This window comes from Eubalaena glacialis, chromosome 12 (genome assembly GCF_028564815.1).
Source record: "Eubalaena glacialis isolate mEubGla1 chromosome 12, mEubGla1.1.hap2.+ XY, whole genome shotgun sequence".
NCBI classification, from domain to species: Eukaryota; Metazoa; Chordata; class Mammalia; order Artiodactyla; family Balaenidae; genus Eubalaena; species Eubalaena glacialis.
Window position 1 is genome coordinate 72757545 of NC_083727.1, and position 23680 is coordinate 72781224.

Below are 23680 nucleotides of genomic sequence, written 5' to 3' on the forward strand. Positions count from 1 at the left end.
TGGACACCCGCACTTATCAGTGGGCCTCAAAAACTAGCAAGTTAGGAGAGCAATTAACATTGGTGAAGTTTATGAAGGCTTGGGAAAACATGGTAAGGTTTCAAGCACAGCATTAGCTTCATTTGAAGGCTGTTATTACTGACCTTTTAAAAGTGCTACTTTGAACACATTTTTTTCTGACAAACGGGAAGCTAAAACTGCCACTGAAATCACTGGAAAATGCTGGCTAAAATATAAGAAACATCTTGTAAATGCATAACCCACCTCTCAAGAAAGTAAGGGGAATCTCTAGGGGTCAGAAATGAACAGGGATACAAACCTAGCAGTAAGCATTGCTCCTAGGCTGCCAGTTCAGTAACCACGAGCCTTGAGCTTTAACAACAAAGTAGAGATAGGACCCCAGGACTTCAAAGGGCCACATCCTTCAGTAAAACAGTGGTCTATGAAAAAATCCACCCACCTTCAGAAGGGGCTGAAATATCAAGAAAGCTTATCTCTCTTAACTTGATTTCTATATAGAGAGGGGAAAAAAATCTCTGCTCAGTGTCTTACTAGTTGTTCAGTATAAATGTCATCCCTACTGCCTTCATTTGTGTTTTAGTATTTGAATTGACACTACTTTCAAGGTTTGGTCATACTCAAACTGGAAAAAAAAATAACATAAAAGGTGGTCCTGAGTCAGTGATCATCTTAAGTGTGTCTGTAAGAAACACATGCAAAACACTCTTAGGGGTATCCATCCTTAACCCAGCTCACATGGTATTCCTTCAGATAAAATCCTGCTGATGGTACGCCCAGAATGCAGAATTACAAAACCCAGGGAAACAACCCACCGTGAGCAGGCATGGGATGATTTAATAAACAGCAGGATTAGAACCCCAATCAAATTACTGAGTAGACTATGAAATAAATAGACTTTAAATGATTTAATATACAAAATAAGTGAGAAATTCAGTGTGAGGAAAGAACAAAACAGACTAGGCAAATTCAGAGAAAAATAAACAGAATAAGTAGAAAAATTAAATAGATTATACATAACTAAGAAGAAATTGGTAAACTAGAAGATAGATCTAAGGAGCTTAGAGTGAAACACAAAAAAATAGAGAAATGAAAAATATCAGAGATGTGAGATACTCTAGTATGTAATTAAATTTTTTTTTAAAGTAATGGCTAAGAATTGTCTAGAAATTAATAAAAGAGATGAATTCTCAAATTCAGGAAATACAGTGAGTCCTGCTCAGGATACATAATTTAAAATCTACATCTAAACCCATCATGGTGAAAGTACCAAAGGCAGGGAACACCTTAAAAGAAATCAGAAAGGGACTTCCCTGGTGGCGCAGCAGTTAAAAATCCACCTGCCACTGCAGGGGACACGGGTTCGATCCCTGGTCCGGGAAGATCCCACGTGCTGCAGAACAACTAAGCCAGTGCGCCACAACTGCTGAAGCCCGCGCGCCTAGAGCCCGTGCTCCGCAACAAGAGAAGCCACCGCAATGAGAAGCGGGCGCACCGCAACGAAGAGTAGCTCCTTCTCGCTGCAACTAGAGAAAGCCTGCGCGCAGCAACGAAGACCCAACGCAGCCAAAAAAAAAAAGATTAAAAAAAAAAAAGAAGAAATCAAAAAAAGAAAAAGTGTTAAAGATAACAATTATTTAGGGTTGTATTTATTTGTGCAAATATTGAAAGATGGAATGTCATGCGTTAATTTTTATTCACTTTGGTTTTCTGAGTTTAAATAGTTTTAGAGCAAAAAATTCATACTGAGATAAATCTGTAATATAATATTCATATCAAACCTACTTACGTATAGTCTAATTTGTACCTTAAAAATTAATACCAATTAGTGTAGTCTTAAAATGTGAATTGTTTTTTTGTAAACTATGGATGGACACATACTAAAAACGAAGGTCCTGAGCCCTGTCCTTCTAGATTCCCGGGGTGGGGAGGAGGTTGAGGCTGACTGCAGTTCGGCCAGTCAGTCAAGCAATCATCCTGGAGTTGGAAAAACAGTAGGTAAACAAGACAGACATGGGCCTTGCTCACTAGGAACCTGTATTCTACCAGGGAAGACAGATAATAAGTAAACAAGAAATAGTTACAAATAGAGGTAAGTTCTTTGAGGAAAATAAGAATAGAGACTAACGGTAGGCAGGGCAGGGGCAAGGCAGCTGTCAGCCCTGTGGGCAAGGAGGTGCCCTCTGAGAAAGTGGTGTCTGCGTCAAGAGTGGAGGAGAAGCAGCAGCTCACTGTGCAAAGACCGAGCCTTCCAGCCAGGGGGAAGCACAGGCCCCGAGTCAGGACTGGGCTTGGTACCTTCCAGAAGCAGAGGCACCTGAGGCGGAAGTGGGTAAGGACAAGAGTGATGGAAGAAAGGGTCGGAGAGACAGGCAGAGGCCTCTGAGTGTCCACACAGTAGGTTCTTGTAGACACTCAGTGCTCTCCTGAAAAGACATCCGCAGAAGATCACACGGAAGATTAAACAATGAAATGATACAGCTAGAACCATGATTATTCAAGCCCTTATGAATGGATTTATTTTCTTCATAAGACTGGATTTTAGATTCTAAGGTAGTGTGATAGAAAGTTTCTAAGAATTTTTATTTTGAAAATAAAATATACCAACTGTGCCCCAGGAGTTTATTCAGCAGTTATGAGTTCAGTTCAGTATACAGTTATTGAGTACCTGCCATGTGCTTGGTGCCATAAAGTAAACAAGTAGTAAAATCAGTCTTGGTCCCCAAAGAGCTTTCAGCCTAATAAAGAGAAAAGGCTTGTACGCAAGTAAGTGTCGTATGAAACAAAGTAGTAAATGCTATGCTAGAGGTACACTGCAAGTTTGTGGTAATGCTGGGGCAGGGATTATCAGGAATAGCCTCATTTGAACTATGCTTTGAAGGATAAGCATGACTTTGGCAAGGCGAGAAATGAGGGCGGTTGAGAGAGCGCGGCCTGTGAGCACATTGAGAATTTAACTTTTTTTTAAATGTGCCAAGCATTTTTTTGCATCTGTGATATAGGGATGAGCAAAGTAAAGTTCTGCTTTCAAGTAAATGTCTATGTCAGGCGGTGATGAGTGTGTGAGAAGAAGAAAAAGCAGCACACCTGGGGGCCAGGATGAGGGTTGCCGTTTTAGAGTGATCAGGGAAGGCCTTCCTGGGGCCTCGTTTGAACAGAAATCCTGATAAAGTGAAGGAACAAACCACCTGGCTATGTGAGGGCAGAGCAGACAGTAAGTGCAAAAACACCGTGGGGTCGGAACGTGCTGGGCGGGTTCAAAGAACAGCCACGAGGGCTCTGCAGCTGGCGTGGAGCGCGAGGGGGAGATTTGCAGGAGATGCGTCAGAGGAGCGGGCACGACTGGGTTCTGTGACACTGAAGGTCATGGTAAGGACTGTGGGCTTCCCCCAAGAAGGGTGGGAGCCACCAGAGAGCTTCAGACAGAAGACATTAACTGACTCTTGAAGACAGTTCCTCTGGCTACTGTGAGGAGAAAAGACTGTAGGTGCTGAGAGTGGAAGAGGCAGACTGGTTAGGAGGGTATTGCAGTAAGCCAGGAGAAGTGAGAACGGCAGAGTGGAAGGGCTTGGAAGCTGTGTTGAGTTAGGTGATGAGAACTGATTCTAGTAGGCTCTGGGGAGCTCGTGATCGTTTGGAGGGGAATGGTGATAAGATCAAGCTAAAATTTAGAAAAATAATTAGCCGTGTTTATGATGACGTGGGTGAAAGAGACTCTATACCACAATTTATTGTGGTTGGAAATAATTTGCTTTTGTATTTTTATGAATATCAAGAAAGAAAAAAACAGTTTATTGGAAGACATCAAAAGACTGAAGCAGGACAAACAGGCTCTTGAAGTAGACTTGGAAAAAGTGAAGAAAGAGAGAGACCAAGCCAAAGACCAGATTGCTTATGCCACAGGTAAAAGTCTGAGCTGAAGCGGTTTACCTTTATACTCCTAACTGTTCTAATCTTGAGTTAAGTAATAGCAGTTGGATAGTATAATTAAAATGCTATTCCTTGAAGTGTATTGTAATTTTAGAAACTTAAAAAAATTAGTGAATAGGTATGTGCATTTGATTGGTTTTAGCAGCAATAATTGCGAGACCAAAGAAAGTCACAGATTGTTTTGAATTCATGGCATTGTAAGCTTAGTTGTTTACAGTCATCCCAGCTAAACTGTGACTTTACAGGGCACGGTCTCCCTTTTTATCCCTGGGTCTGAAACATAAGCTCTCAAGTATTTACCAAGTGAACAAATGTTTGTAGAAACTATGTTTGTAGAAACACAAGGATGGATACGGTATACCCCACCAGGAAAAACAAGGGAGAGTAAGATAAGAATGCAGAAGGAGAGTAAGATAAAGTTTAATATTAAAAAAATTAGAAATAAACATGAGGGTGCTAATAAGGGTTTCAGAGAGGAATGGCATTTGAGGGTCCTGACAGATGGAGAGATTCAGGAGTAAACTAATGGAGGGGGCCGCTCAAGAGTGTTTCCTGAGCGTGTTTTGGGATACACCTGTGGATTGCGGCTTAGGATGGCAGAACACAGGGCTAGAAAGGTTGATCAGAGAACCCCTTGTTTGCCAAAGTAAGGATCTTTCCTCTGTGATATTATGATCTTCAGTGTAAGATGTGTATAGTAAAATCCACTTACTGTTTGTAAGAAATTTACTTTCCTCATCTGTAAAATAGAATAACAACAATAGTTCCCATCATATGTTTGTTGTATTAAATAAAGTCTTACATGGGAAGCACTCTCTAATGTTTGCCATTGTTACTTTTTAATATAATTATAGGAATTCTTCATTTTTATTGTCTCCTGAATCCAACATTTATTTTCATAGAAAAGACTTTACTTCTATAATGAAAGTCAGTGGGGAAACAAGTGATTTATCAAAAATTTCTATATGCCAACTTTGCTACAAGTTTGAGGATTTGGACTCTGAACAGTCTTCATCCTCCTTTACTAATACACTAAACTAGACACAGCCTTGCATACGTCAGTTGTTTTTGGCCTCTTATTTTTTTCTTAATGCTTTCATTAGGGAGACTTGGTTTTCATTTAAAATCTTTCAATGTAGTTTATTTCCATATTTTGAAAAGTTACAATGGAGTTATTGTATTACTTTATCTTATAGGTGAAAAATTATATGAAATAAAGATTTTAGAAGAAACACATAAACAAGAAATAACTCGCCTGCAAAAAAGATTACAGTGGTACGCCGAAAATCAGGAACTTCTGGATAAAGATGCAGTTCGGCTTAAAGAAGCAAATGAAGAAATTGAGAAGCTGAAACTTGAGGTAGTCATTTCAGAATGTATTTCTATAGATGAACCCTATTATCTTCAACACTCCTTCATAGCTTTGTGTCATCAAATCAATATACTCGAAATTCTGTTCATGAAAATGGCCGGTTTGACTTTGGTTTGTGTTTATTTGTGTAGTCTATTTTAGATTAGCCTGAGAATACAGTCAGCCGTCTGTATCCACAAGTTCCCTATCCAGCAGATTCAACCAACTGTGGATTGAAAATATTTGGAAGAAAAACAGAGTTTCAAAAAGCAGAACTTGAATTTGCTGTTCACTGACAGCTATTTTCATAGCATTTACATTGTTTTAGGTATTATAAATAATCTAGAGATGATTTAAAGTATATGGGAGTTACAGGCAAATACTACACCATTTTATACAAGGGACTTGAGCATCCCTGGGGCTTCGGCATGCCCGGATCTTAGTATCTGCAGGGGTCTGGGAACCAGTGCCCCACGGTTACCAAGGGACAACTGTAAATCCAGGCCCCTTAGCACAGCCTGTGAGGTCCCCATGTGGTCTGAACCCTGCCTGTCTCTCCAGCCCCATCCGTACTGCACTCCCCGGTCACTCTCCTCCCAACCACACGGGCCTCCCTCTGGTTCTTGAACATGCCGAGCTCGTTCCACTTGTTGCTTTGGCCTAGAGTGTGCTCTGACCTAGCTTCTTCCTGTGTCTCACTCCTTGTTCAAGTCTCAGCTCCGATTTCTACTCCCCAGAAAGATCTTCCTGACCTCTTAATCTAATGTAGCTACCAGTCTCGCCTCCTCTGACTCTTTCTTCTCATTCCTTGACTTTATTTTCTTCATAGTACTTGTCACTTTCTGAAGTTATTTAATTTACTTAATGATTTTGTTTATTAGCTTTTCAACTGTCTCCTTCCATTAGGACATAAGCACCCTGAAAGCAGGGACCTGGCTTGTCTTGTTTGCTCTCCGTATCTCCAGCACAGTGCCCTATCTGGGATCTAATAAGTGAATTAATGAACTGCCATTATGCTTCCCTCTTGGTGTTTCTCTGCTGTGTTTTAAATATGCTTCTTAACATGGTCTTTCCTTATTGGTAGGTTGAGAAACTGAAAGCTGAATCTGGAAATCCATCCATCCAGCAGAAGATACGTTTAAAAGAAAAAGCAACTGATGCCAAAAAAATTCAGGATCTAGAGCGACAAGTACGTGTTCAGGGTAAATTTTCATTAAGATATTTTATATACAGAGCATTTTTGTTTTCTCTTTTGTTTTAGGAGTTCCTACAAGATGCAGTCAACATGGAAATTTTGGATTTTATTCATTCATTTTAATATAGAACTGCCTCTACTTTAAACTTTGAATACAGTATTTAAAGTAACAATGAAAACGCAGTAAACAACATCATTTTATGTACTCTGTGGCTTTCTGCATAAAGAATTTTTAAGAGTAATGTGTCTCATTAGGTGGTAGACCTATTGATGAAAGGTTATTTGCATCCCAGCTCTATTTGACATCCAGGAAGAAGGAAACAGAACTTTGCCACTCTGGGTATAGAGCTAGGATCCCTTCTCCTGAGGAAGGATAGGTGAGAGAGGAGGGCAGGGAAGGAGACCCTCCAGTTGGAAACATGTTAGTAGCGCTAGGGAAGTCCAGCAGAACACCCTGGAAACCGAACATCCCCTCCCAGAGAGCTGGCCATAATTTTGAGCTCTGGCTCACTGTTTAGGCTTAGAAATACTCATTTCATGGTCATTGTGGCTGGAAGACTTTTTTCAAAACCCATATAGTAACACTTACTAGGATAAAGATTTTTTTTCATTGAAATAGTTGTTTTGTAGGCTGGAACATTAATTGTACCTTATGTTTTTAAAGCCTTCTATAACGTAGTATTTGTATTTATAACTAAATATTAAAACAAAATTAGAATTTCCAGTCCTGTTAATAAGAGAACGTGATTCTGTAGTCAAGTCATGACCCTTAGACGTACAGCTGTTATTCCATCACAAACCTGAAACTGTGAGGTCATCACTGGGCTGCATATTATCCCAGTTTTATGAGAAGAAGGAAAACTAAGCAAAAAATTAACTTTGTTACTTTACAGGACCTGTTATATTAAAAGGTATGATTTGGTAGTTTGGTTTAGTGGCCAGGAAAGGAACAGGACTGAAGTGGTTTGAAGAGCGAGAAATATTCTGAAATAACTATAGTCTAGGTCGCTTGGCTTTTTCTTTTTTTTTCCAGTGTCTAAGACTTAGATTAGCCTATGTAGAAGAAGCTATCCAGAATTGTGAGAGAGGAAAGACCAAAGGAACCACTTCTCCACTAGATGATTTTATTTTAAGAGAATAATGGAGAACTGAACGTATGAGAGTAAAAAATAAAGCATGCTTAAAAACAAGATTTGAAATGGTGATCCATATGGATCAGAAATATAACGTTTTATCAAAGTAACCTCCCTCTTTTACTAACACTTTCATTAAAAATTTATTGGTTTACTGTCTTAGATTATATCTTTCTAAAATATTGTTAATATTTTGTATAGTTTGCTCATATACATTTCAGATCTTACTCTGTTCCCTTGAACAGAACATTTCTATCCTAATGATTTTAAATCTTAATACATATTTTATAATCAAGGTATGTCACAATATATTCAGAATCAGTTTGAGCCATATCCTGAAATAGATTAATTGTAGAATAAAATATCTTTTTTTCTAAATAACACATAAGTAAAAGTGGGGCTAATTTATATGCATGTTATAGTGAAAATTTCCGATTATGTGTGTTCATTCATGCTTTTATTTAATGGAATATTCCATAGTTTAATTTCCAGTGAGATTTAAAAAACAACAACAACAAGAGCCACACTGGTATCAGAGACCAAAGAATAAATTAAAAAGCAAAATGAAAGAAGATAGAAATAAAATTAATTTTCTGCCAAAAATGTAGTATACTTTGCAAAATATCAAAGTCAGATTGAAAATATTGTTTAGAATTTTAAATTAATATGTTAATTGTAAATATGTTAAAACAAATTCATTTAAAACTAGTCTCTTTAATATACATGGTGTCTATGTGTATATATATATATATATATATATATATATATATATACCTTTATATGCTTACATCTAATCTAGATTTTTAATACCAGGGGAAGCAAAATGAAAAATTTTACAGATGAAATTATCCATTGTTGTATCTGGATGTATTCCACTTTATGGTATATCTATGAATGTGCAAGCAGTCTTCAGGAATGGAAATATTTGCTGTTAACTTTGCAAATGATGTGACCCTTAAGTACCTACTAGGAACAATATTCAGTCTATAAACAGGATTTTGAGCAACCCATCTTGCCTTAGGAAAGGTAGTTTTGGGGACCAGATCATATATAATAAAAACCATTATCAGGCCCTCACCACATGCTGGGCACTTGGCTAAGCACTTCACCAAGATAAATGTCATCTGATCCTCACTTAAATATATGAACACCATGAAATCAGTATTGTTACCTCCCCATTTTACCGATGAGGCAAAAGAGAGATATAGATTGAGGAGTTGACACGGGTCAGAAAGCCGCTAACACAGTCTTAACTCCAGACACGCTCTAACCTCTGCACTAGACCACCTCTTAGGTGCTATTTTATTTATTTTATTGCATGCTCGGGGGTTAGAAGACTGTTAAACGAAGTTTTAGTCTCTTGATCTATGTTTTTCAAAGGTGTCTTAACATAATACCTTTAACAAAAGCAGGTATACACACGTATGTGTATTTAATATCAAGCTCTAATTTCTGTGGACCCAGGTGCAGTTTTTCCTTACAGAAAGATTGTGTAGTATGTTATTGTTTTAATAGACTAAATGAAAAGTTGTTTTTATGAGGACTTCATTAAATGTCATCTAATCCTCTTTGCTTCCTGATTGAAAGAAGTCATTTTAAAGTAGATTAAACTTTATTTGGAGGAGGGCTGGGGTAGGGGGGAGATTGTTGCAGGCAGGGGCAGGTGCTTAGGAAGCTGTATGTTTATTACAAAAACGTTGCACGTTCATGTGCATATAAGTAATTTTTCAATCAGTAGACAGTATAAACACTTACCTGAGGGGGATCTGTGGAAAAAAGGGAGGGGGAAAGAGCTTTGTCCTCACAAAGATTGGTTGTTAACTAGTATAATAGGAAGACCCAAGATCTATTTCAAATAAACATAAGAGGATTTCTGTAAATTAACCAGTATTAGATTAGACATTATACTATAGTGTGTTTTAACCAGATAATCTAGGATATAAAATTTGAAATTAATTTGTGCTGCTGTGCATTTGATTCAGTCTTGAGATGTGATATGAACATCTCTTTGAAATCTAGACTGATAGAGCATAATCTAAATTTTTACATTAAGCTGCTTAATTTTAATATATTTGTGACCTTAACATGCATACAAAAATATTTTAATAGGTTAAGGAAATGGAAGGAATTCTAAAGAGACGATATCCCAATTCTTTGCCTGCTTTAATATTGGCTGCATCAGCAGCTGGTGATACAGTGGATAGAAATACAGTGGAGTTTATGGAAAAAAGGATAAAAAAACTAGAAGCTGATCTGGAGGGCAGAGATGAAGAAGCAAAGAAAAGCCTTCGGACCATGGAACAGCAGTTTCAGAAAATGAAGGTAAGTGCCGGGTAACCATGGAGATGGGGCTCAGAGGTGTACCATGGGGGCTGGGGGCTTCTTAGAATGAGACCGAAGAGTATGTCTTTGGAGGGCAGAGACCAAATAGAGGAATGAATTCCAACCCCCCACCCCTTTTAATCTCTCTAAATGTACCTAACTTTTTCCTTTTTCCAGTCCCTATCCCACCCCCCTCTCCTGCCCCTGCTCACTTCCAGCCACTTCCTCCTTTCATTTCTGATTCCCAGTGCACACCAAGCATTTCAGTTGCCTCGCATGTGCTCTTCCTACTTCCAAAATACCGCTGCTTCCACTTATCCCCAAATGTACACACATCCCTCAAAGCTGAACTTGAATGTGGTCCCTCTGTGCCATCTTCCCTCCTTCCCTCAGGCCTCCAGACACACCCGGGTGCCCCTCTGCGCCATGTTCATAGGCCCATTATCGCAGTTATCATAGGACATTGAAATTTGCCATGTCACTCTCCTCACTGGGCTGTGAACTGTTTGAAGGCAGGAACTGAGTTTATCTCTAGGATCTGGCACAGTGCCTGGCATGCAGTTGTAGCACAATAAATATATTCAGTGATTGAATGAACAAAGCTCTATCATGCCTCCCTCCACAGAGTAGACTATTAGGTTATTTTGTTAATAATAATAAAGCTCCAGTATGCAAATTCTAAGCTGACTTATTACTCCTATGAGATTTCTAAATTAATGTTAGAAGGTTGAAAATGTGCTATTTCTTACAGATATCAGTAACCCCAACTGCTTTCCCTATTTATTCTCAGGGAGTATAGTGTGTCAGTTTGCATAGAGAAGGGTACACAATAACAGGTTTGCTTGTGAGGTTAAAATGAGTTTTGGTGTACAAAAACTTGTAATGTTATGAAGCAACATATAATTAGGAAATTACATAACATACATTGAGAACATATAATGGTATGCCCTTCAAAGATAGGACTTCAACACATTTGACTGACTCAAGGAACATGGGCTTGGAGGCATCAGAATGTATGGGGAGTCCCTGAATGAAGGAAAAGGCAGGACCTGGGAGAGTGCAGGGCTTCGGTAACTAACGAAACGTTTAGCAGTGGTTTGTCGTTATGTGGATTCTTTTCTACAGATTCAGTATGAGCAGAGACTGGCTGAGCAGGAGCAGCTACTTGCCTGCAAGTTGAAGGAGGCATCCCAGAGCCAACAGGACAGCTCCTCCAGAGCTAAAGCACTAGAGAAGGAACTGGATGACCTTAAGGAAGCCCATCAAATCACTGTAAGAAGTCTTGAAGCCGAAATAGATGTTCTTAAACATCAGAATGCTGAATTGGAGCTCAAGAAAAATGATAAGGATGATAAAGATTTCCAGTCTATAGAATTCCAGGTGGAACAGGCTCATTCTAAAGCTAAGCTGGTCAGACTCAACGAGGAGCTAGCCGCAAAGGGGAGAGAGATACAGGACCTTTCAAAAACTGTGGAGAGGCTTCAGAAGGAGAGGAGAAAGATGCTTTCTAATCAGCACTCTAAGGCTAGGGAGGAAATGACTGCCAGAAGGGTGAAGAAAGATGTTCTGCACCCGGGTAAAAGAAATGCTAACTCCTGTGGAACCCTGGAGGGCAAGCTTTACCAACCACATACTTTTACTGATTCCGATATTTCAGAGGTTGTACAAGAAAACAGCAGATTGAAAAATGAACTGGAGAGATTAACTGTGGAGAGGAATGAGCTGAAGATGAAATCTGAAGTAGCAGTGAACCAATTTGAAAACTCCATGGAAAGGTAAAAATGTGACTTCGTCAGTATATGGAGACATAAAAAGATAAAAATTTAAAAATCATAGATGTATTTCCCCTGGATAATTAGTTTGACCCTGAACTAAATTCATTACCAAATTTTAAGAACCTGTACTACATTGCTAAGCACAGATGTGTTTCAGAGTTGGATCTTCTACCTATTGGAAGCTCAGATTCTAATGAACTTGAATCTACATGTCAACCCAGTTCTTGGGCCGAGCAGTCTTACCTTTCTGCACGTATCCAAATGGTGTTAATAAGCTGACCCACTGGGCCTTCCTGCAAATGAATATCATCATTTATGGTTGCTGTAGGCAGACAGCTATCAGAAAACAGCTCTTAGTAAAACTAGTTGACATTCTAAGAGGAAAAGGTCCTCTTCCAAAATAGCTCTTCAAATTAATCTTGTGATTACATCTGTTCGTGCCTTGAAGAACTTCTATACTCATCCCTTTCCTTCTCAGAATCTCCAAGTACCATCTCCTGTCTCTTTCCTCTGAGCCTTCTTACATGCTCAGATCTTTTTCACCCAAGCAAACCAAGTTCTGGTCCTCTGCCTTTCAGTACCAGTTTTCCACAAGTAGCCTTTCCTTTTATTTCCCCCTGACTCCCTCCAAGCATGGCTCTCATCCTCACACTCTTTTGAACCTGGTCTCTCAAGAATAGCCTTTCTCAGTCAGTGGCGTTTTCTCCATCCTCATTTTCTGTGACATTGTTGACTACACTGCCTTTTCTGAAAGGGTTTCCTCCTTAACCTCCATGACTTGGCACTCTGACTAAAGCTCCTTTTCTGCTCCTTTTGACAGACTCCTGACTCCTTTTCCTTCTCCCTCCTCAAAAATCTGACTTGCTACCAAAGTTCAGGTTTTGGCTTTCGGTCCTCTGCTTTTTCTCCCTTGCTAAACTCATCTGTTCTCTATGGCTTCTATGAACCACGACTCCTAGATTTACTTTTCAAGGCTTGTTCTCTTCCCTGAGCTCAGATGTTAAATCTAAAAATGTGTTGGATTGTTCCTCTTGGAATCAGTAGTATACCAGATTTTCTCTCTTTTTTTACCCATAAACTAGCTCCGCCTCCCAACTTCCCCATCTCTGTCTATGACCATATTTTTTCAGTTGCCAGGCCCAGCTTTACCACCTTTATTCCTTGGGTTGACAGTCTATGGGGTGCTTCCTTATAAGTATTTCTTTTGCTTTCTTCCTTTTTATAGTGTGGTCTACTTGGTTTACTAGGCAGTTTTCCCACCCCACTCTCCCTAATTTCAGTTTCTGTCTCCCCCAGTCATCTTGCTTAAAAACCGTTAATATTCTTTAAGTACTCCTGTATCTGAGTCACTCTGTTCTCCAGTGACTCCCAACTTCCTGAAGTATCAAGACTGAATTTCTCTACCTGGCATCTCAAGTCCCATCACCATTCTAATCCTGCGCCATCAGAGTAGTGTTACTTGCCAAATTTCTTTCCTGCCTTTTGCTCACTCATGTTTCATTTTCTAGGAAAAATATTACCTAGAACTTCTTAGAAATTTCTTGCTCCCATCTCCAACTCCTGTATAACTTATGTACCAAGAAAGCACTAATTATACACCACCTTATAGCTCCTTGAGAACTGATGTATGATTATACTCCTTTTGCAACCTGTAGGCAATAATAGGTTTGATTATGAGGTTTAAAATAAGGTTTGGGGTGTGCAGAACATGTGTAGTTTAATGTTTGTGAAGCAACATTTTAATTGTGAAGTTATATAACATATATTGAGAATATGTAACGTCATGCCCTTCAGAGATTAGGATTTCAGTACATTTGACTGACTTAAGGAACCCAGAGTTAGAAGCATCAGAATATGTAATGAGTGCCTGAGTGAAGGAAGAGGTAGGACCTGGGAGAGTGCAGGGCTTCTACCGGAGAATGAGGATAGGAAGCACCTAACAAATGCTGATTGAGTGATTGGCAGCCACATCTAATTGAGTCATCATGGCAGTCATACCGCTTCCAAATTGAAACCTTGTTTCTTTAGTCCTGAATATGATAGTAGTAATGAAACTATTTGGAAAGAATCATATTCTTTCCTAGAAATAATTTAAAATTCAGGTTCTCCTATAAATTTTCCTATATATAATTTATAATTTTTTAGTATTGTTAATCTGTTTTTCAGACAGCTCTGGGCCTGAGAAGTGAAAAGTAATGTTTCCTAGGCCCAGGTTTAGGCTGCTTTTTACTATAGTTCAGTTATATCATGGGTGCTTTAGATTTTGATGCTTTTCCGAGGGTCCTAATCACACTGTTTCCATGAAGAAATGTAGTCAAGTAAGCAACTGATATGTTTGTAGTTTGGGAATTGCCATATTAATAAGTATCAACAGTGATTTACTAAATATCTGCTTTCAGTAAAATTGTCATTTTTTAATAATTTTTCCAGTAAGGGGAAATGTTTATAAGAAATGTATCCGCTTTTTAGTATAACTTTACCATTTACTGAACTGCCACTGAATGCATAAATTTTGTCATAGAGACAAACGAGTAGTCTCAGGTTCAGACTACTCTATGTCCTAAGAATTACCGTAAAGATCATTTTATTCTTGTAACCAGCAGCCAGCCCTGGAGTCATATGCATGGACCAAAAACTGGTGAGTGTTGCCTAGAAACAAAGCATTGGAGAGTCTGAATAATTGGGGCAAGAAATCTGAGTTTATCTTAAAAGATAAAATGACAAGCTCTTTGCCTTAAATCTAAACAACATTTAGAACCTTTGTTTCTCTCAGAAAGTGCCTCAGGCTGGGGAGTGTCCAGCTCTGCTGGGCTCAAACTCCAGCTCTGCAACTTACTGATCTGGGACCCTAGATACATCACTCTTTCCTACACTCAAGTTTGCCTTTATAAAATTGAGTAAATAAGAGCAAGCTCATGGAGTGGTTGTAAGAACTCCTAGGCAGTAATGTATAAAGCACCAAGCACAGTACAGTAGATATTGGTGCCTTCTCTCCCTTTGCTTCTTTAATTTCCAGGCTTCTTACACTATTTTTGTGCTGACTCTGAATTAGAGGTTGAAGAGCCGCTTTTATGTGTGGTGTTCTTTCATTTGCTCTAAAGGTTCAAGGAAGAAACTGCAGCACACATCACATCCCTCAAAGCATCTCATGAGAGGGAAGTAGAGAAACTCCTTTGCCAAAACGCAGTCGAAAATTCTGCTTCCAAAGTAGCCGAACTAAATCGTAAAATAGCAACTCAAGAGGTAGGTGACTTTAATAAACTTTGAGTGTAATGCAATTTTTTTTTTTCAAGACTGTTGACAAAGTATCTGGAAATATTTTAACTTCACTTCTTGAGGTTGGTGATAGGAATGGGAAATTATTGTCACTTTCTTTTTTTTAATAGAAGACAACACTCTTACCGTATATGTGTTTAACTATTCTACTTTACAGTTATACCTTTAAGTAAGTGTTTTTGCAATTTTGTCCCCATATTTCTCAAATATATCTTCCTCTAAGTAGGTTGTAATAGATGGTTGAGGGATACAGCCAATGTGATTGGGACCTTAGTACTTAAACCTGAATGCTGAACCACCTCCTTCCACCCCAAGTCCCAACTGACAAGTCACTCTTCTTTCCCCATTACCTGTTGTTCATTAAATAATGTTTTGTGGTCATTCAGGCGCTGGGGATAAAATAATGAACAGAGACATGTACATAACTATAGCCATTACGAAGCATAGTCTTCTGAGAATTATGACAGGGCACGGTGACAGCTCATCTGCATTTCCTCAAGTGTGTCTTCCTTCTTGGATAGTATGTTTGTCAACTTGGAATATTTATGAATATCTACTGTGTGGCCCATCTTCTGTGGTTTTTGCAAGTTGAAAACACAGCATTAAAATAGAATTTGCAACTTACTTTCAAATGGTGTATCCAAGAAAAAAAGAAAAGCAAGCAAATATGGCAAAATGTTAGCAGTCGGTAATTCAAGTTGAAGAATATATGAATGTTCATTGTGCTCTTCATCTTTCTGTAGGTTTTAATACCAAACTGAGGGGGAAAAACTTCAAGAAATAATTATCTCATGATCACCTCTCCCACCCATAATTATTTAATAGGATTTTAATTAAAAACAAGTCCGTCAGTTGGGGAAGTTTGAGTATGGACAAGACAGGAGATATTATGAAATTACTGCAAATTTTCTTAGGTGTAAAAATGTTATTGTGGTTTTGTGAGAAAATGCGTGTTGAAGTATTTGGTGTATCTAAGGGTGAGATGTAATGAGGTCTGTAATTTAATTTCAGATAGCTCAGAAATAAAGAACTTTGACTGTTTTAATACTTCACTGAAAAAGATTTAAAGAGCTTTTCAGAAGTAACCATTATACAGCCTTGCAGAGAGCTTCTCTAGCTTTCTTCCCCTCAAAGGAGTGGGGTGTCAGTGGGCAGCAAACATTATATCAAGTGATTATATGATAAGGAGAGGTCTGGGAGGGATGGGGAAAGTAGGGTCATTAGGCCATGGTGCCATAAGTATCAATATGTTATTTTCCCAGAGTTCTAAGTGTAATATTTTAAATTGGGAGTTAAATGAAGTCAGCATAGTCCAATTGTAGAAACAGTAAAAGTAAATCATTAGAGAAAAGAAACATGAATTTTTCTGTTTTTGCAGCTTCTTGGAAGTATTTACTTACGTACTTCAGGTTCTTTGTCTAAAAATGAGACTTTTCACAGATGTTAGGTTTTATTATTTTAGTCAATAGCTCTTTAATAAAAGCTATCTTAATTACAAAGTATAAAGATAATATTGGCCACTTTCTTCAAAATGTTTAAACTTTATAGAAGTTGATTTGAAGTGGTATTTTTCAGATCTTCAAAAGAAAAGTATTAGAGATAAAGAAGCCAAGTAGTTACATAGTTATTAATTTATGTGTGTGGTGTTATATATTAAACTTTGAAAGAAACAAAATGATGAATTTATTCAATGAGTTTAATTCATTCAATGAACTTTATTTCTGTGGCAATTATGTTAGATTTTGGCAATTATAAAATATTAGGATCCTTTTTATTTTTTAATACAAACAAGTCATTAGCTCACTTTCTTATATTTTTCAAATAATGTTCAAGGAAAAGCTTTATTAACTCAGTACTTCTAACATAATTTCCTAGGTACTTATAAAACATTTCCAAAATCAAGTTAACGAGCTGCAGGGTAAACAAGAGTCTCTTGTAGTTTCTCACGTTCGAGAAGAAATCCTACAGAAAGAGGTAAGAAATAACTAAAATATTCTGCTAACATAAGCTTTTCTTAGCCATTTCAATCATATTCATATTTCTGTATAATTTTTAAAATTTAAATGTACAAATAGAGATAACCCAGAAATATCTATCACATCAAGAAAATATTAATAAAAGCCAGCTTTCCCCAGATGAAGTTCAAATGTTAGTTGATTAAGTTATTTATATGTTTGTATTTGTCATTGAGATTTTCTGGGCAGTAGGGAAACGGGGCGAGTTTGGTTTGGCTGTTCTGAGTTTTTAGGAGGTAAAATTGGATGGTTGAGGCCATTTCTGCATTAAGTACTAAGACTATTTAATTTGGTTAAGAAATAGGTAAAGAAATTATGACAGTGATGCTGGATCACTAAGAAGAAAACCATTATTGGAAATAGATCTTTCTAGAAACTCACCATTTTTATTACTCTGAGATTCTTTTGATTCTAGGAAGTATGAAAAACCAGATAAGCTGTGTATTCTGTTTGAAGCATATACATGATTTTTTTGTTATTCAAGGACTTATTAAATCACATGATAAAAGCAAAACATACAACTAATTGCATTATGGAAAGATTAATGTAAAAATACTCCACAATTATGCAACTATCTGTTTTAAAAATCTTGTTCTAGGAGTTGAAAGGCTATATAGTTCAGCACTGTGCATTCTTTTCAGTGTTTAAGAGGTACATAAATTTTGTTGTATAAGCAGTAAACATACAGAACCTCACAGAACTCAAGTAAAGTTTTTAGGAAAACAGTAAAAGGAAGTATGTGTTCATGTTTGCAAGATAAAGAGCAAGGTCAATTTTGGTCAAGTTACAGTGTTCTTAGTTTGAGAATAGCTAAATATTTTGAAAATAGAAAAGCTATAACACATGATTTTCAAGCCTATTTACTGGAAAACTAAGTAAAGCACTCCATCTCTTGAATAAAGCTAATGACAGTCTGCCTTTTGATATGAACCATATTTATTATAGCTGTTTTACCAGGGCTAATTTATTCCCTCTCTGGTGCCCTGTGTGTTATGAGGCATTCTGTCTCAGGCCAGTGGGAATATAAACCATTCCCAGCCTGTATGAGCTCCAAGAATCGTTCAGGCTGCTGTTTCCACTGGCTTCGAAACCGCCTCTGGACAACAGACTAGGCAGTTATAGAGCTCATCTTGTTTGTTTTCTTTCTCTCATGAATTACAGCCCTGCAGTGCTATTAGCCAGTTTTGGAAAATAGTTGTTTCGTATATTGTCTGTTTTTTCTGGTTGTTTAAGAAATCCCTGTCGCTTACTCCACCATGGCCTCAGGTGAAAGCATACTAATAAACTGGTGAATTCTGTTTTATGACTGCTTTTTTTTTTTTAATTTATTTATGTTTATTTTTGGCTGCATTAGGTCTTCCTTGCTGCACGCGGGCTTTCTCTAGTTGTGGCGAGCAGGGGCTACTCTTCCTTGTGGTGCTCAGGCGTCTCATTGCGGTGGCTTCTGTTGTTGCGGAGCACAGGGTCTAGGCACACGGGCTTCAGTAGTTACGGCACGCGGGCTCTAGAGCACAGGCTCAGTAGTTGTGGCGCACGGGGGTAGTTGCTCCATGGCATGTGGGATCTTCCTGGACCAGGGATTGAACCCTTGTCCCCTGCACTGGCAGGCGGATTCTCAGCCACTGCACCACCAGGGAAGTCCCTGACTGCTTGTTTTTAAAGTAATTTTATAGAGCTACAAGAACACTGAGTGATTTCAAGTTTTTCAACATAGCTGAAGTTAGTTATTAGAGATTTTGAGTTTTCTTTGATGGTGTCATACTTAACCTGATTTTTTTGATCCTTGATTCCTGCATTGGTTATCTGTGCATTCGAGTAATTGGTGCCCTCTTCCAGACTTTGCAGGTTTGCTATGGCAGAGACAGTTCTTCACCAGTCAGCTCAGTTTGGGTTTCTGGATGTGTCTGCTGGTCACATCCTTGGGCTTGCTTTCAGGGTCTGTTTTTGGGCAGGGCCACTGCCTGAGTTCTGAAGTTGGAGGAAGAGGGATGCCACTAGCTGAGTACAGTTGGACAGGATTCCTGGTTTGGTTCCCTACCCAAGTGAAGCTATTGCCTAGCCTGTATCCAGAGTGCCAAGTGTGGCTTATGATCACTGTATGACTCTAAATGTTTACTTGAACCTATATTTTATAATAGAGGAATCAAAATAGTATTAATAATAGTTACTGTTTATTAAGTGTTTACTATATATTAGGCACTGAAGTGTTCTATGTGGTTCTCACAATAACCCAAAAGAGTGGGTACTACTATTCCCATTTTGTAGATGAAGAAACTGATGCTAAGAAAAATGAAATAACTTACCTGAGGTCACCAAGCAGAATATAGAAATGCAAGCATTAGGACTCAGGGCCTCTGGCTCTAGGTCCAAGGCTCTCAGTTACTTACTTTTTTTTCTATTTATTTATTTATTTTTGGCTGTGTTGGGTCTTTGTTGCTGCGTGCAGGCTCTCTCTAGTTCCAGTGAGGGGGGGCTACTCTTCATTGCAGTGTATGGGCTTCTCATTGTGGTGGCTTCTCTTGTTGCGGAGCACGGGTTCTAGGCATGCAGGCTCAGTAGTTGTGGTTCGTGGGCTTAGTTGCTCCGCGGCATGTGGGATCTTCCCAGACCAGGGCTCAAACCCGTGTCCCCTACATTGGCAGGTGGATTCTTAACCACTGCACCACCAGGGAAGTCCCATCAGTTACTTTTCTACCAATCCCCTATCATTGGACATTCAGGTTGTTACCAGTTTTTTTCTATAGTATTCAAGTAGCAGGAAGCATTTTTGATCATACATCTTTGCTTGTGGATCCAGTTGCCTCCAATGGAAATTCACTAAAATATAAGAATTTTTTAACAGTAAAGATTCAACCTTAATTTATACTCTTAAGGGTGCTTTTAAGTATGTACAAATGAAGGGAAGTTATCTCTAGTCTTTGTCTAGAACCAAATTTCTGAATTTATGTAGTTTACAAATGAATGTTTAACCTTTGAAAGGTGACTGTTGATTTATTCATGGATAATTGTTAAACACCTACTCTCTGCTGTGCATGGCTCTAAGTGCTAGGAATACTGAGGAGAACAAAGTTAGACAAAAATCCCTGCTCTCACGGAGCTTACGTTTTATCTGGGGAATCAGACAATAAACAAATGTAACTTTTGATAAATCAGATCAACTGAGACAACATCTGTTAAGTACTTAGCCTAGCGCCTAGCACATGATACTGCCGTAACTCACTACTGCTTGTCCTTTAAGACTCAGTTTAGCCACAGCTGCATCAGGTTGAGAATCCTGCAGCCCACGTCTCCTTCAGGTTCAGGACTCCCTCACTTACCACCTCACTGCTTCTTGGGCATCTCTCCATGGCAGCACATCATGTTAGAATTCTCATTCTCTCAAGTGTGCCTTCCACTAGACCAGAACTTCCCAGCTGGTGGACCTGGAATGGGTTACCTGTGGTCACAAGATGATGATGGCTGGAAAGGTTGTCTAATAACAAACTCAAAGTCATTTTTCAATTATTAAAAAGTTTATAGAAGATGAAGTGATATTTGACCATTACATATATGACAATGCCTCTGACAACTTTCTTAGTTCAGTATCATTTTTTTTTTTTGTTTCGGGGGGCGTTTGGTTTTGTTTGGTTTTTTTGTTTTGTTTTACAATTTTTAGCAATCAATCATTGTTTTGACATACAAGATTTTGTTGCCCAGCATCCATCACCACAGCATGGTATGTATGGCATCTCCCCAACCTTTCTGCAAATCATCCTAATTAAGGTCTGCTTATTTCTTTGGTCACTGATGATATCAAGGATGTCCCACACTTAAAATATTTAGATTTGCCTCTGATTTAATTTGATGGTATTTTCACATTTTTTAAACTAACTTCAGAAGAGTATATGGGTTCTTTTTTTTTTATATATTAGTGTTATTAAGTACTTGGGTGTTTCCATGTAAAGCATGATTGAATTGTTAATTTTATCCATTTTCATTTGCTTGTTAATTATTTTGCCTTTTGATGTTAACAGTTGGCAAAGTTATAATTTTATGGTATAAATAAAATGCAATTAATTGTTTTATGAAGTCCAATATAAAGATCCCTCATGTCACCTCCATTTCACTCCCTGGTGCCATAAAAATTTTACCATTTTCTCTGGGTCATGATACAAAAAAGGAGGTACTGCACTAGACTGTAATCTCCATGAGGACAGGGACTGTGTCTTTCATCTCTGCATCCTCAGTACCTAAGAGACAGCTGGCACAGAAAGAGTTCAGTACTGCCTTATCTCTGTTTTATATGCATACATTCACATGTGGAATGAATTATTATAAGTTACAAAGTGGTAAGAACCAGAAGAGAATTACAAATAGAATTATAGGGAGTTGACAAAAAAGGATCCATATTTATTGAACTCTGTGTATTGGGTGCTTTAAATGTATTATTTAATCCCAAAAGTAATCACACTATTAACAAATACTTTGTAACAAGGCTGAATACATCAAAGAAAGTGCCCAACTTCATTTTCAGCACTACAACCAGCCTGGCATACCTGGGAGGGAGAAAGTGGTCCAATCATCTGGAACCTTTTGGAATGTGAGGTCACTTCAGAACAAGGATGAGCCTTTACTTTCTGGACCTAGGGAATGAAAGCTATTATTTTAACAATTCCAGATACCTTTGATGTTAACAAGAAGCCTCTTATCTAGAGAAATTTTATACAAAGAATATGCAGTGACTGTTCTTACTTCTTATGACTGCCTGTTAAAAATGAATTATTTCCTTGTTATCATAATTTCCCATTTATTTCATATCAATTTTAGATTACAAAACTCTTGGAAGAATTGAGAGAAGCCAAAGAAAACCATACACCAGAGATGAAACATTTCATGGTCTTAGAAAAGAAAATTAAACAGATGGAAATGAGACATGAGCAAAGAGAGCAGGAGCTTCAACAGGTGAAGTAGTAAATCACTTTTACATATTTGTACAGTTCTTCACATTTAAGTACCTCCTGTTTGCTATCGTTTTGTCATCCCTAGAAAATTACTTCTTAAAGTATTTCCATTGTATATTGATTTTATTAAAAATAAATGTATAGCTTTTAAGAGGAAATAAGACTTTAATTCTTAAATACCTGAAGATTGGTTTGCCTTACATCTACAGAAATAGAGTAACAACTTTTGTATTCTGTTCTTTATTGTTGATGGATGCCTGAAAGTTAGGCATTTTACCTTGGGAACAGGGCTCTTGGGAACCGTGTTCCATATTTAAGTCATTTCAATAAATGTTAGTAAGAAACAAACAGGCTTATATTAAAATGCGATCACTTAAAATATTATTTGCCTAGCACCAGTAACATTGGGATTACTACATGTAGCTACAAACAGATAAATTAACAGAAATTAAAATGGGCAGAAGGGCTTGATGTGTTTTTAGGCACTAGCCTTGGTCTTGATATTTAGCTTTGCTTGAACAGTGTATTAGTCTGCTTAGACTGCCACAACAAAATATCATAAACTGAGTGGATTAAAAAACAGAAATCTTCTCACAGATCTGGAGGCTAAAAGTTTACAATCAAGGTTTCCAGCTGGTTCAGTTTCTGGTGAGAGCTCTTTCTGACTTGCAGATGAACTTTTTTCTCCATGTCTGCTCTGTGGGGTGGAGAAGGGGGAGTAGAGAGAGAAAGAGCTCTCTGATGTCTCTTCTTATGAGGACACTAATCCAATCTAACTAGGGCTCCACCCTTAAGACTTAAACAATATGTTAGACGAGATGGACTTAACATATATAGTATATTCTATCCAAAAGGAACAAAATACATTTTCGAGCACACATTCTTCTCAAGCACATGTGTAAAATTCTCCAGGATAGATCATATATTAGGCCACAAAACAAGTCTTAAGAGGAGATTAAAATCATATCATCAAGCATCTTCCCTGACCACAGTGGAATGAAACTGAGAATCAGTTACAAGAAGAAAACTAGAAAATTCACAAATATGTGGAGTTAAATCACATGCTGCTAAACAACCCATGGGTTAAAGAAGAAATCAAAGGATAAATTAAAAAATACCTTGAGACAATTGAAAATGGAAACATAGCATACCAAAATTTACAGGATGCAGCAAATCAGTCCTGAGAGGGAAGATCATTGCAATAAATGCCTACATCAAGAAACAAGCCAAAGACAAAGAGAATTTTTAAAACAGCAACAGAAAAGCAATGTGTCACATAAAAGGGAACCCCCATAAGAGGATATGTAGATTTCTCAGTGGGGAGTTTGCAGGTGAGGAGACAATGGATTGATATATTCAAAATACTGAAAGAAAAGACTGTCAATCAAGAATACTATAGCTGGCAAAGCTCTCCTTCAGAAACAAATTAAAAAGCGTCAAAAAACTTGAAAAAAAAGCTCAGGGAGTTCATCACCACTAGACCTGCCTTACAAGACTCCTAAAGGGAATTCATCAAGTGGAAATAAAAAGATGCTAATTAACATCATAAAAATATATGAATGTAGTTGAAAAACTCACTGGTAATGCTAAATATATAGTCAAAGTCAGATTCTATAATATTGTAATGGTGGTGAATAATTCTCTTACAATTCTAGTATAAAAGTTGAAAAAACAAACGTATTAAAAATAACCATAACTACATTAGTTATTGCACACACAGTATTA

General features: G+C 37.8%; 1 protein-coding gene across 2 annotated transcripts in view; it reads left to right on the forward strand.

Annotated features, from left to right (window-relative positions):
- The window catches only part of CEP162 (centrosomal protein 162), a 94234-nt gene that overhangs the window by 55582 nt on the left and 14972 nt on the right, over positions 1–23680 (forward strand). For both annotated transcript variants that reach the window (XM_061206869.1, XM_061206870.1), the window contains 8 exons: positions 3795–3921; positions 5145–5308; positions 6384–6488; positions 9737–9949; positions 11075–11724; positions 14826–14967; positions 16876–16974; positions 21822–21956. In XM_061206869.1, the coding sequence (XP_061062852.1) occupies positions 3795–3921; positions 5145–5308; positions 6384–6488; positions 9737–9949; positions 11075–11724; positions 14826–14967; positions 16876–16974; positions 21822–21956 (1635 nt within the window). The remainder of the gene's footprint in view (positions 1–3794; positions 3922–5144; positions 5309–6383; positions 6489–9736; positions 9950–11074; positions 11725–14825; positions 14968–16875; positions 16975–21821; positions 21957–23680) is intronic.